The sequence below is a fragment of the Heliangelus exortis genome, chromosome Z (genome assembly GCF_036169615.1).
Source record: "Heliangelus exortis chromosome Z, bHelExo1.hap1, whole genome shotgun sequence".
NCBI lineage: Eukaryota > Metazoa > Chordata > Aves > Apodiformes > Trochilidae > Heliangelus > Heliangelus exortis.
The window spans coordinates 9,091,556-9,104,490 of NC_092454.1; the positions used below are offsets into that span (position 1 = coordinate 9,091,556).

The following is a 12,935-nucleotide window of genomic DNA, read 5'->3' on the forward strand; positions in this document are numbered from 1 at the left end:
AGTGTACAGAACACAAAATTAAGTGAGAGCAATAGGCCTACATCTTATAATTCAATTATATGTTTATTATCCAGATGCAACACAATTTAGTTATTATAGAAATTACATTGCCATTCTTTTATGATCAATTTGATATTATGACAACAAAACCTCTGTTCAGGAAAGCAAAACTATTCTACATTCAGAGAAACAAATCAGTGGTGATTAAACAGTAAAATCACACATTTCTGTTGATCTGTAAAGACTGACTAAGCAGGAAGGTCCATCTGATTATATAAACAACAAAAAATATGGTGCGATAAAACACAACTGCTCTGTATTAAGTAACCATCTTTACCACTGAATTCACAGAATTAGTATTTATTATGCAAGAACCAGCACAAGCAGACAAAATGCAGAAAAATATCTGTAAAACTCAGTGCTTAAAATCAATGAACTACATGGGTTGGAAAGGTCTTCCAGTGATAGTCAGTGCAACCTCCAACTAAGGGCAAGATCTGCTTGGGGCCCAAAGATTCTACAACTTCTCCAGTCCACAACCATGTTCATGGTACACAATTGTTTTCCTTGTTACAGATGGAATTTCAGGTGTTCCAACGTGTGCCACGGTCACTCTAAGGGATAGAGTTTGGCTTCACCTTTTCTACACCTTTTTACAAGGGATCTGAATAGAATATGTGACCTTGCTTTTCCTTCTTAGGGTTGAAGAAACCCATTTCCCTCAGCTACCCTTCATCCACCCTGTGCTCCAGCCCCTCAACCCTCTTTGCAGCTCTTCACTGAACTTCTCCCACCTATCTTGTACCAGGGAACCAACAACTGGGCAGAGTGCTACATTGCTGTCTTGCAAATGTAAAAAAGGGGGAAACGCCTCTTCTGTCAACCTACTCACTATACTCTGCAGCATTACTTATCATTAAAAAAAAACAAATTCAACAAATTCAAAGTAACATTCTAAATCCACACATCAGTATCAATCAGCACCATGCAAAGTGCTGCAACACATGGAGATGATAAAGGCTTTATCTCACATAATTAATACTGTACAAAAAAGAACAAGAGCCCCTCTCAAAGATCAGTCTAGAAAACCATAAAAGACACAGTTTCCCAGGGGACCACTTCTGGATTGATGTACTCTCTGCCAGCAGAGAACTGAGGCAATTCTTGAACTGAGTCCAATTTTAAGAAGTACCTGACAGGTGAATAATGAGTTGCCAGGAGCACAGACATTTTGCACTCTGTAACCCAGACAAGCACACAACTTCACTGCTCTATTGCTGAGAATCAAGACCATGGGCTAAGAGCTCAGTGTCAGTCTCACAGCTGCTCAAAATAATTTTAGTCCACTAGCAGAGGACCATCTTAATTTAATTTTGTGAGGACACTGCAAAGGAAGTTTACTGTGACTTGCTACATCATGCTGTAGAACACAGCATTCACCTAACAAAGCTTTTCCCACCCACCCATATTCCCCTACTGACTAGAAACCTTCCAGAATCAGGAGGTGAGCTGAGATCTGAGGACACTGAGGTCACAGGATAGAAATCATGACAAAGGAACATGCATAGAATTCCTCACATGAAGAACACAAAGCTCCTTTACAAACAAGAATACAGGAATTCCTTAATGCTGTGCTGGATTACTGAGCAATTGAAGTGCAATATCAAATATATTCTTCCCAAATAGACTGTGATTTTTCCTCCCATCTTTTCTCAATTTTTACTTAGGGAAGGAATGCATAGCATTACATGCTCACTTTCAAACCAGAGAAGATTATAATAGTATCACGTACCTGTACTACTTGTTTCTGTGGTTGTGTTGGCTGTGTGGTTGAAATTTGCATTTTGTCCCGAGTGCCCCGGGTACGTTCACTGCCCACCGAAGTCATCATATACAGTATATACAAAACAAGGTATGTACAAAATAGAAAATCTGGAAGGAGGAGGTGGGGAAACAAACAAACAAAAAAAAAAAGAAGAGCATGAGTTAAGGCAGGGTACAGATTACCAGATAATACACAAATGCAATAGCTTGAACTCTTTCTGCTTTTGCCACCAGCTCTGCACAGAGACTCCTGAGAAAGCAGATTTAATATACTATTATTTGATTTATCATAGTATTTACAGTAGAGGGGGAAATGGTATAAAAAGCATTTTTGTCAGTTAATTGGGATCTACCTAGATCCATACTTCCAGATGGCATCTAAATCCCACTTTGGCTTTTGCCAGTTATTTAACATAGAAACTTTCTATCTGCCACTCTTGCTGCAAGTTCAGCTACATCTCTGCCACCCCTTAAATTTCCATAATACCTTGTCTTGCTTTGATGCCTGGAATCTAACCTCTCACGCAGACACAGAATGCTAGTGCAGAAACCACATTCACAAACTAGGCAGTTCCTCTCTTCTCATCATCAAGCTGCTTTCCTGCACATGTAGGGAGGCTGTGGCCAATACCCACTCCTCATGTCTCTTTCATAAGAGACACAACGAACCTTGTCTTTAAACACCACTGCTGCACCTAGCTGGGTTTTTTCTCCCTCACAGTTACAAAATTTATCTACAAAACTACCTGCTACCCTGATTTAAGTATACCTTCAGTGGCAACAAATAAAGCAAAAAGAAAACTCAACCCCCATATACACATCCATACATGCATCTGAGGCAGTCAGCTTTCACTCTCCTTCAACTTTGAAACAAGAAATTCATTATACTCTCTGATCAGCATCTAGCACAAGGCTAGTTGATGAATGTGATTTACAGTAGCTATGATAACTGGAAACAGACCTCTCAACTGGTCACAATGGTCATGGTTAACTGCCTGGTTTCTGCCCCTGTGACACTGGGAAGTAAAACTGCAAATTTAAGGAACCTGCAAGTGGTGGCAGATGATGTGCAAACAAGCAGCAAAGCTCTATTACTGCATCCCAAATGTATGACCATGCCTCAGCATGCAACTTGTCCCAGCAGCAGCTCTGGTGCAAGCTGACTAGCACTGGGCTCAATACACAATAATGCTCAGATGAAAGCTGAACAAACTGCTTTAAGTGCATGGATACATTTAACACCCCACTACTCAACAGCATTCACAAGTAATGGGTAATGAACAGTTAAAAGTTGAAATGAGATAAACTTCACTTTAAACATGATGCTCAGGAGCCTCATCTTCAATCAAAAAGACAAGTAACCCCATTACCATCTAAATCTTTTTTTCACTTCAGAAATATGGTTTTTTTTTTTGGTTGGTTGGTGGTTTTTTTGGCCAAAACTGAACCCTGACATTGAATTTCTCTATATGCTAGTTAAAATGTTCAATAGCATCTGAGGAGAAAGAGTATTTCCGTGAAGTCTTACATATTTAACAAGAAAAGGCCTGCCTTTACCAGGAACTGACTGTAGTGTGAACTGAACTAGAACACCATGTTTTGCCAGCTTTATGAATATATTCACCAAAGCCAATCTGTCCCCTGCTCTCTTAATGTAACCTAACTTGTCTCCTAAGCCCCAGAACACGCAGACTTCCAAGGTAATATGCTTGATAACCTAAGCCCACATATTAGTCAAGCTCGTCTCAACACGTTAGATGGGAAGCAAAATATTGATTAGATCCAGAAACACCCTGAACAGCAAGTTCAACACTTATCACTGACCATTCAGTTGTGGCTGTCCAATGGTATTTTAAACATGTGAGGAGCAATCTTCATTTGAGTTCACAACAGAAATTACTTTTGCCCTTTATGTTAAAATCTGCTTTATAAGCCTTGTTGTCTGGATTGCAAAAGTTATAACTTTGTATAGACTAATAGTGACCTTTGTGGTTTTTCATTGTGTTTTTGCAAGTATCAGTGAATCTTGCACAATAAGTAATAAAAAAAAAAGCCTCAAACACCTAAAAACCTAAGAAAGAGCATTAACCTCTCTGAAAGACAAGATAATTGTATGAAGTATTATTGTATGGAATTAGCCCACTGTGATGTAAGGTATGTTGAGAAACTCCACAGAGGCTCAACTTGTTTATAATTTCTGAATTATCACCATGTTAAAAAGATTCTGGTACCTAGGAATTCTGACATGCATCTCAATGCTATTCTCTCTAACTTCACCAAAGCTACTCAAAACACCTTAATCCATGTCTTGGCCATGACAACGATGAACAGTTTTCCATTTGTTTGTAACACAAACACTGAATTGCAGCCTATACTTCTGATAACCAGGCAACTTCTGTTACCTAAAGAGCTGTATTTTCTCCCTCTTCTAACATGTATTTTACAGAGTCTCTGTGCGACAGCTCTTTAAATCATGTTTGTTTTCAGGATAAAAGGACACTTTTAATACTCTTGGGGAATGAAGAGGCACAGGAAGATCAGCCTGCTGGTAGAAAAAGTGCCAAACAACTTGAACAGTATAACAGGATCCTTAAAGAGGATCCTCATCTTGTTGACCATGAGCAGTGCAATTTGGCAAAAGGTCTGAAGTAGAAAACTCATCGAAGGTGAGAGGCTCTTCCTGGCTTGCTTCAGACAACTGAAAACACTCTCATTTCAACATTCCCCATCAAGGCAACATGGACATGTTATAAACCATTGAGACACAATCCAGCCTTCTTAAAAGCACAAGTGGCAGCTTGATATAAAGAGAGCTTCCAAAACAAAACAATTTTATTCCCTCTTAGTTGGATCCCACTATCTACAGGCCATGTTCAGATGCAGCACCCAGCCCAGCCCTGCTGGGCTCTGTTCCACTGCTGATGGAGCACTGACCAGGGAAACACTGCACACTCCTGGCACGGGCTTACCCTCACCATACCCCGCTGAGGCTTCACACCCTATCACATATACTCTTCAGAATCCTAAAGCAGCTGGCCCCAGGGAGGCACACAGCCACTGCCTTTGAATTACCACAATTTCTCACATTAAATGAGATATTATTAATAAGGTGGGGCCCAGCAAGAACACTTAGACACTTTGTAGCTTCTAGCAAGCAGCCAAAACTGCTGTATTTTGAAGAAACAGGTAACACATTAAAGAACACATGAAAGAGGGACTGGAACTAGATGATGATGTGGGTCCCTTCCAACCCAAACCGTTCTATGATTCCACAGAACATACCTCTGGAGCTCTAGCGAAAAAGAAGACAGCATTGAAGAAAGAGACATGGATATCTGAAACTGTTATATGAAGAAAATTACAATTTAAAAAAAATTTTTAAAATTGAGGAAAAAAAAAAAAAAAGCACAAGCTTGTTGCAAACTTTTTTTCACTGATGTAATCCTGGACGTCCAGGAAGATTATATTTTACTTTAAAATCAAACACAAAACCCCAACCAAAACAAAACAAAAATTAAAAAAATTTCCAATAGTTAATAAAATTGTTGACTTCAAGTATGTTTAGCTCCTTAGGCTCTAAGGAACTGAAACTTCAACACTTCCTCATTAAGCAAATCACTAACTTAAAACTAAAAAGCAACAGGAGCATTTCAGCGCAATGCCATCCCAATCTCTGTTTTGTCTGCTTTACTGTTTGTCTATGTACAGCAAATCAAGCACAAGGACCCTAGCTACAACTGCAGATTCTGTTTTGTATAATAAACCATTACCAGACTGATAATGGAAAGGCAACAAATATTCTAATTACTGAAAGCAGTACCCAAATACTGATATCTCAGCTCTTAAGGAGGCCAAACACCACCTCCCCCCTAACTCTACGATAAGTCTTATCCAACATTCTTAGCTGCATCTTTGCTTTGAATTTAAAATGAGGAAGGTAAAGGAGCAAAGAGCAATTGAATGCATATTAACATAAAAACCAGGTTTTTAAAGCTATCATAACTCTTTCTTTGATCTTTTGTTCAACTTTCCTTCAGCAAGAAATCTAGTCCTTTTTGACTCAAGTCAGAAATGCCAGAGACACAGAATACATATTGACTTGACAGGGCTGCAAGCCTCGCAGGGCACAGTAAATCTACTGCTCAACTTCCAGAGACAGACCACATACAGCAACCTGACTTTCAAGAATCCTTCTGAAGTTAAATATTCACTTCCATCGGTTGAACAAAACATCTGCAGTTTCAATTCCTTTCCTGAGGCAGTCTTGAGAAAGTTATTTTCTTAACTCCGGACAAAGAACTGCGATAAAGAACACTGTGCAGAAAACTTTCTAAACTCTCTGAAAGTGTGGTTGCTGTTTTATACTCCAGACATAAAGCTACTCACAATAACAGACCTGGGAATAAGTCTGGACACTGCTTCACGATGGAAAGACTACTGTATCCATACGATTAGTCTAGATTTTATGGCTACGGCAGGAACATGATGCAAGCATGAAGAAAAAGAGCAAAGGAAAAAAAAACATGTCTGCAAAGCATCAATATAATGCATCTCCCTCAAGTGCTGTTGTCTAAATGATGAGGTTTCAATACGGCTGGCAGCCAAACACCATGAAAGCTCTTGCCCTCCCTCCCCTGTCCTGGGAAATGAGGGAGAGAATTAAAGGGGTAAGGTAAGGAAGCTTGTAGATTCAGATAAAACAAAGTAATAACTGAAATGAAATAAAATTAAAATAACGATAACAGAACATACAAGCGAGTGATGCACAGCACGATAGCTCACCACCTGACGACCAGTAACCAGCCTATTCCCAACTTGGGATCCCAGAGGAGAGAAAATCCCAAAACTGCAATCCCAGAAGAGAGAAAGATCTTCTCAGCCAGCCCTCCCATATACACTGAGGATGACGTTGTATATGGCATATTCCATTGGCCAGTTTGGATCCACTCTGGCTATGGTCCCTCCCAGCCTCTTGTGCATCTGCACTCTAGCAGGACATGGTTGAAAAGTCCTTAATTTCTTAGCAACAACCAAAAGCATCAGTATATTAAACATTCTTCTCATACCAAATCTAATTTTTAATCCAAAACACAGCACTCTTCTACCTACTAGGAAGAAAAATTACCTATTCCAGCTGAAACCAGGACACTAAAGAATTTCACTACCTTTATTACTGCTTGAAAGGGGAAGAGTTTGCAAGAATCAAATACTCTTCAGAAGCAGTGCTGATTACTCAGTGTCTGTACTGCCCCGAGCCAACAATACTGAACCTGAAGCTTATGGATCCTGAGAGGATTCATGTGTCATCTCTCAGTGTTCTACAGTAAATAGGAAAAATATTGATGATGAGGAATAGACCTGCATCACTGGCAGAACACCACAGGAGACAGAAATTGTACTATCTGTATGCTCTAATGTTTTACCAAATAAACAGGATCACTAGGAGTGGCCAGAATAGCAGCACAAACATGAACTATCACATATGCTTTCAGTTGTGCAACCAAGCATACTGAATAAACAAGTGACTATTTTCACACTCCTTTCTTAAACCCACCAAGCTATCAGCTTAAATTATTATTCTGCAAGTCAATTTATAATAGGTAAGAACATAGCTTGTTCTAGAGTAATCAATCATTTTTCATTATCAGCCAAAAAAGTTCATTTCAAGGATTAATAGCCCTAGGGAAATGTTATGCAAAGACAAAGAAATATACATATAGGTTTTACAAATAAGAGAAAAGGCAGTATTAGTTTGAAAATAAAGAAGTGCTCATCGTCAAAAGCCTGGAGTTAGGCAAAGGCTGGTCATGTGTCCAATCCCTCTCAAAAGCATGATACTGAAAGGGACTGAGCAGCAAATGCTTTCCACTAGTAGAGCAGGTTTCAATCATGAAAGTAATATCATTAATCTCACACATTAGCTATTTTTTGCTACTTTCCAAGTGTCTCTGCCTAACAGAACTGTTGTGCATTTTAGCAGACTGGTAATTAGCCCAGCTTTAATCAAAACCCACCAACTACACTCAATAAACATCCAGCACCTCATTGTTTCTTTATAAATATGCAAACTTCAAAAGAAACAAGTGCCCTTATCCATACAGAAATCTAAATTTCCCAAAATTCAACTTTCACTGGTAGTTAAAGAGTAAGACAATCACAAAAAAAGCAGAGAAGTCTAACCAGCTTCTACCTGGGGCTTTATCTTTCACACCAAGGCAATCTTAAGACTGCTAAAAATCTGGTTAGCAAAACCCACCCTGCTCTGCTGCTGTCAGACATCACTCCTGAGTGATTCTAAACAATCAAAAAGCAGTGGATGTCCTAACAGATTCTGTTTGCCCTTATGTTTCAGGCATCAGTATCTACCACGTAGCTATTCTTATTTTTTGCTGCCTCTCTGCAAGAATGACACTACATTAGATAGCAACTAGCTGGACATTCACATGCCAAAAGAATTAAGTCTTGCTCACTGTCCTAACTAATTAAAAGCTGTATGCTTGCAAGGATCTACAAGATGCACTCGTTGCCAGCACTTACCATTGACCATAATGAAACCAAGCACCACAGATTCAGTTAGATTAATTGCATATTATTTTTTTATCTATGCATTGCTCTTAGGACTATGAGAACTACAGGATCTTACTGAACTGCAACACAGAGCAAACCACAGTTGTTGCCATGAACTAGACAAACAATAAAAAACAAAAGAAAAGCAAACACCAAACCAAACAAAAAAAACCCCACCCCACCCAGACAGCTACACTGGTGCAAAAAGAATTATAATATGTACAAAATGGGAATATGGGAATTCTCTTTGACAAGCAGAAATCATGGGGATCCTGTGAGGAAGGGGTACCAGCAAGTTCACTTTTGAAGTAAGTTTCTTTACTGAGGAATATTTTAAGAAAAGTCCTGGCCTGTCCTGACCTGAAGAAAAAATTAAATACATGTTGTTCTCATCTTTGATGGGAACCTCATTTCTTGCCCTCTGCCATAGAAAAGGTTTTTCTTATGCAAGCCCTTCGTAAAAGCTACCAAAGTAAATGAGATAATGTATTCCCATCACTGACCCCACCATACGTTGTGCTGAACTGCCAGCTGCCTCAGTATCTTGGGGTATACAGAGACCACAGTGGTTCCTGGTGTGTGAACAGCCAGGCAAACACTGTACTTCCTCTTTCTACAGAAGGAAAAAAACCACCTCTGAGTCCTGTTATTTTGTAACTGAAGGAGATAAATTAGAAGCCAACCCAATAAACAATATACTTGCTGTTTACTCCGCCACTGATACATTCAGGGTGAAGAATGACCAGTATTACAAACCTCCTCCTCACACCTGTGTCTCTGGGTTTGTGCTCCACCCCCCAAAAATGGGGAAATAAATGGAAAAAAGACTTTGGTGCTTTCTCTCCTAAGTTTTCATCAGTAGCATCCGGGAAAAGGGCACCACAGTGTCTAAAAATTCCCAGAAAGCAGCAGCTAGCACACCTACAACCTAGCCACCTTGGAACAAATACTCAGACTGAATTATACACTGCACTAACTAGAAGGCTTGTAAAAACTATTAAGTAGTATTTCACAAAAGAAAAAATCTATTGCAGCTGAGGAAAAAACTGAACTAGCAGGTCTCCCAGGGTGTAGAATCATTACCTTCTGCAGCCAGAACTAACACACTCTTCCTGAAGTCACATACAAATGAAAGATGGCTGAGCAAAGTTTGAGACAAAAAAACATAATAACAAGAGTTTTAGTTTCCACTTGGGATCTGATTTTATATTCATTCAAAGTTCAATCCACCGCACAGGTAGGACCCAAACAGTTTATTCCATTAAAATCAAGTTTCATCTCACAATCCAATATCTTGCAACTGTGACCAGTCATCAGAGACAGCATTCCTGCTTCCCTGGTCCTTAACCATATAATACTGCTACTTCCCTTCAATCAGACTGACGAGCATGCAGCTGCAAGAGGAGTGGGTTCAGTGAGCTGACCCAAGAGCAAACTAAATCCTCAGACAGAACAGTGATTCAGATGAATAAGTTTATCCAGTGGAAAACTATGAGGCTATGCAACTGCTGAAAATGACACAAGGGACAGGGATCAAGTTCATGAGGAAAAGGGAATTTGCATTTCATGAGCCATACATTACAACATAGGTAAAATGTGAGTTTCAAATTTTGTTTAAATGGGATCCAATATAGCAAGACTAGACCCTGGTCAGGCACTCTGCAAAAAATGACAAAACAAAACCAAAACAAACCATTAAAAACCATGCAGGCATCTTTACAACTAAAGTCTCCCAAGAAAGGACTCTTGTCAGCAGAGTGACTTTGAATTGGTCACCATCTTTTTGGCATACATTTTCTTTTGATATGCACTAGGAAAATAGAGACTTTTATCACCTTTACTGTGGAGCATTCCTTAATGCCCAGCTTTGTGGACACCTGTTAGAATCCTGTACTTTACAGTGAAGGATACACTTTAAAAAATTTGAAGCTCCCTCTACCCAAACAAGAGGAGGCTACAATCAATAACATTAGGAAGTAGCCTAACACATTTTATGGTAATCCAGAATAAAGTACTTTCCCCCAGCCACAGAAGTATCTCTCTACTCTCAGTTTTGAACATTAGCCTAAAGACTCACACTACCCTAAAGCAATTAAGCCACCAAAAGCAATCTTTAACGATTTTGTACATGTAACTAAATATTCAGTGCTTCTGCTGGTCATATTTGAATTTCACTTTCACAGCAAAAATACACTTACACATCCACCCCTTCCCTATCAAAAGCCCCACCTTGAGAAGGCTTGGTCCTTCTGCCAGCTCATTAAAACTTAGAGCAGTCCCCCGAGGGTGAAACGAGGAAATCCAGACAGACCTGCCCAAGAAGACAGGGCTGGGTGACTTGGAAGTTCTTCGGATGGCACCAAAAAAAACACAAGGCAAAGCCTCTGCAGACTGTCATAATTTGCACAGCTTTCCAGTCTACCAGAGATGAACTTGGAGGGTCAGCTAAAAGCCTGGGTAAGCTCAGGACACGCAAATGCACACACACATACATATATATAGGTGAGGAAACAGCTGCAGAGTATGAAATAAACACATTATAGATGCTTTTTTCAAAGAATATATGGAGAGAAACGCGATCTTGGGTCACACTCTGGTTAAGCTATCAATACTACAAGCAAAAAATATTGAAGTAGCCAAAGCATCTCCGATAAGATTGAAGAACTCCCATAAAGCTGTAGAGGACTTATGACCTTCCTGTATTAAATGTGATAGACTTGTCCCAGATCTAGTGTTCCCCACTCCTCTAGTGACAATGTGTGCAGGACACTTTCAGAAGAGTTTGAACTGTAACAGTACACACAACATGAGCTATATCATCCCTCAAGGACACTTCAAGTTTGTGGTCTGCCAATACTACCAAGCATAAGACATTACAGTTAAAAAGCCTCCCAGTGGAACTACCAGCCACAGACACCCCATGGAGACATTACTTCAGTGTAGACACCAGAGCATCACTTTAAAGACAGCCATTATCAGCTGATGGCTTATCAGGTTCAGTTTTAAATGATCAAGGAAATACAGATCTTCAACAATTTCAGGTTAGGAAATGTTTCTACAATATCCCATTGTGCTCATTACAGGGGAGGCTCTGGGTAACAGCCCAAAATCACCTACATCCTATACCTTGCCCTAGCATTCCAAGCATTACAATACACAACTGGATGTACCCATAACAAAAAGTAATACATGCAACAGGAAAGAAAAAAAGAAAAAAGAAGTTGTTATAGGAAAAAACTATGTAGAGAAAAAAAACTTTTAAAAAACTCACCCGTGTGGATTGCTTAATCCACATTAAACAGGTATCAGAACAAAAAAAGATGCTGAATTGTAACAAGACCAGGGAAAAAGTACTGAGAACTGTCAACTTTGGCTATTAAACAGTAGAAATACATATTTCAGCTATTAACTTTGATGTAACCACCCGTATCTAACTGGCCCCTAAAATTAACTGCTCTTTACACAGAAAATAAAAACTGAGTAAGATTTAAGTTGACATCCAGGTACTGCAAATGACAGGAAGAAATAGCTAACGTGAGCTGGGAGCCACCCAGGATTGGAAATTCACTTTGAGTGGGGTTTCTGTAAGCAAGGTGGCACATAGGAAGCAGCACTTGACATAGGTCATCTTGCTTCCAGCTCTGGAGAATGCTGTTGCTTCTGCTCCCCCTGCCCCCTCCAGCTCCCTCCCGCATCGCTAGACCACGATCTCCTGGAACAGCTTCGAAAGGAATTCTTTGAATAGAAACAGATACAAGTAACAGGACTAAAAATAGCAGAGCCACAGCAGAGACATTTGCTATGTTCTCACATCGGTGGAAACACATGCAACTGCATCAAAAAAAAGGGCACCTAGTTAATCCACAGGAGAACTGAAAACGAGAAGCAAAGCAGAAAGTACCACTATTAAAAAAAAAAATTTTTTTTTTTTTTTGCAGGTGAGGATTATTTTACATTTAGACACTCATCAGATCTCGTTACAACACTCTCACACAAAAAAGTAACGTTTAAATTCCAAGCCAGAAGTGACATAAAAGTGAATGCAGTGAGTAATCAGCAAGGCTAGACCTAGAAAAGTTGCTAAAATATCTTCTTGAGATTAGGGTTTTGGTTCTAGCTTCAGAGTCTTGATAGCAACAATGAGCTCAGGTATCATTCCTGCACCTGAACAGAGCCATCCTCCTTGACCTAGATATTAATGGAAGATGACAAGTACAGACCAGTGCTTGGGATACACTCAGATTTTCAGAAAAAAAATAAAATCAGGAGTCTTTCTGAAAAAAACTCATTCAAATAAAGCAAGATAATCCAGAACATCTTTCTATAATTTTCCCCCAGGTTGATATTTCTCAAAGGCAAGAAGAGAAATCCACCAAAAATTAAAACCTAATGTTTTTGCAGTGATATATATGACTCCAAATACAAAGTTCCAGAAGGAGGAAAAGAAACAATAGCTTCCAAGGCAGTACTAAACATTTCCTTCCTTCATGGTCTTATCCTTTTACTGAGCATAAAATCTTGATCAAAACTCATGACCCTTTGTG

At 39.4% G+C, this 12,935-nt stretch overlaps 1 protein-coding gene across 19 annotated transcripts in view; it reads right to left on the bottom strand.

Annotated features, from left to right (window-relative positions):
- Positions 1–12,935, bottom strand: part of UBAP2 (ubiquitin associated protein 2) — a 108,841-nt gene that overhangs the window by 83,622 nt on the left and 12,284 nt on the right. For all 19 annotated transcript variants that reach the window (XM_071730129.1, XM_071730125.1, XM_071730128.1 and 16 more), the window contains exon 2: positions 1,793–1,932. In XM_071730129.1, the coding sequence (XP_071586230.1) occupies positions 1,793–1,891 (99 nt within the window). In that variant the 5' untranslated portion in view covers positions 1,892–1,932. The remainder of the gene's footprint in view (positions 1–1,792; positions 1,933–12,935) is intronic.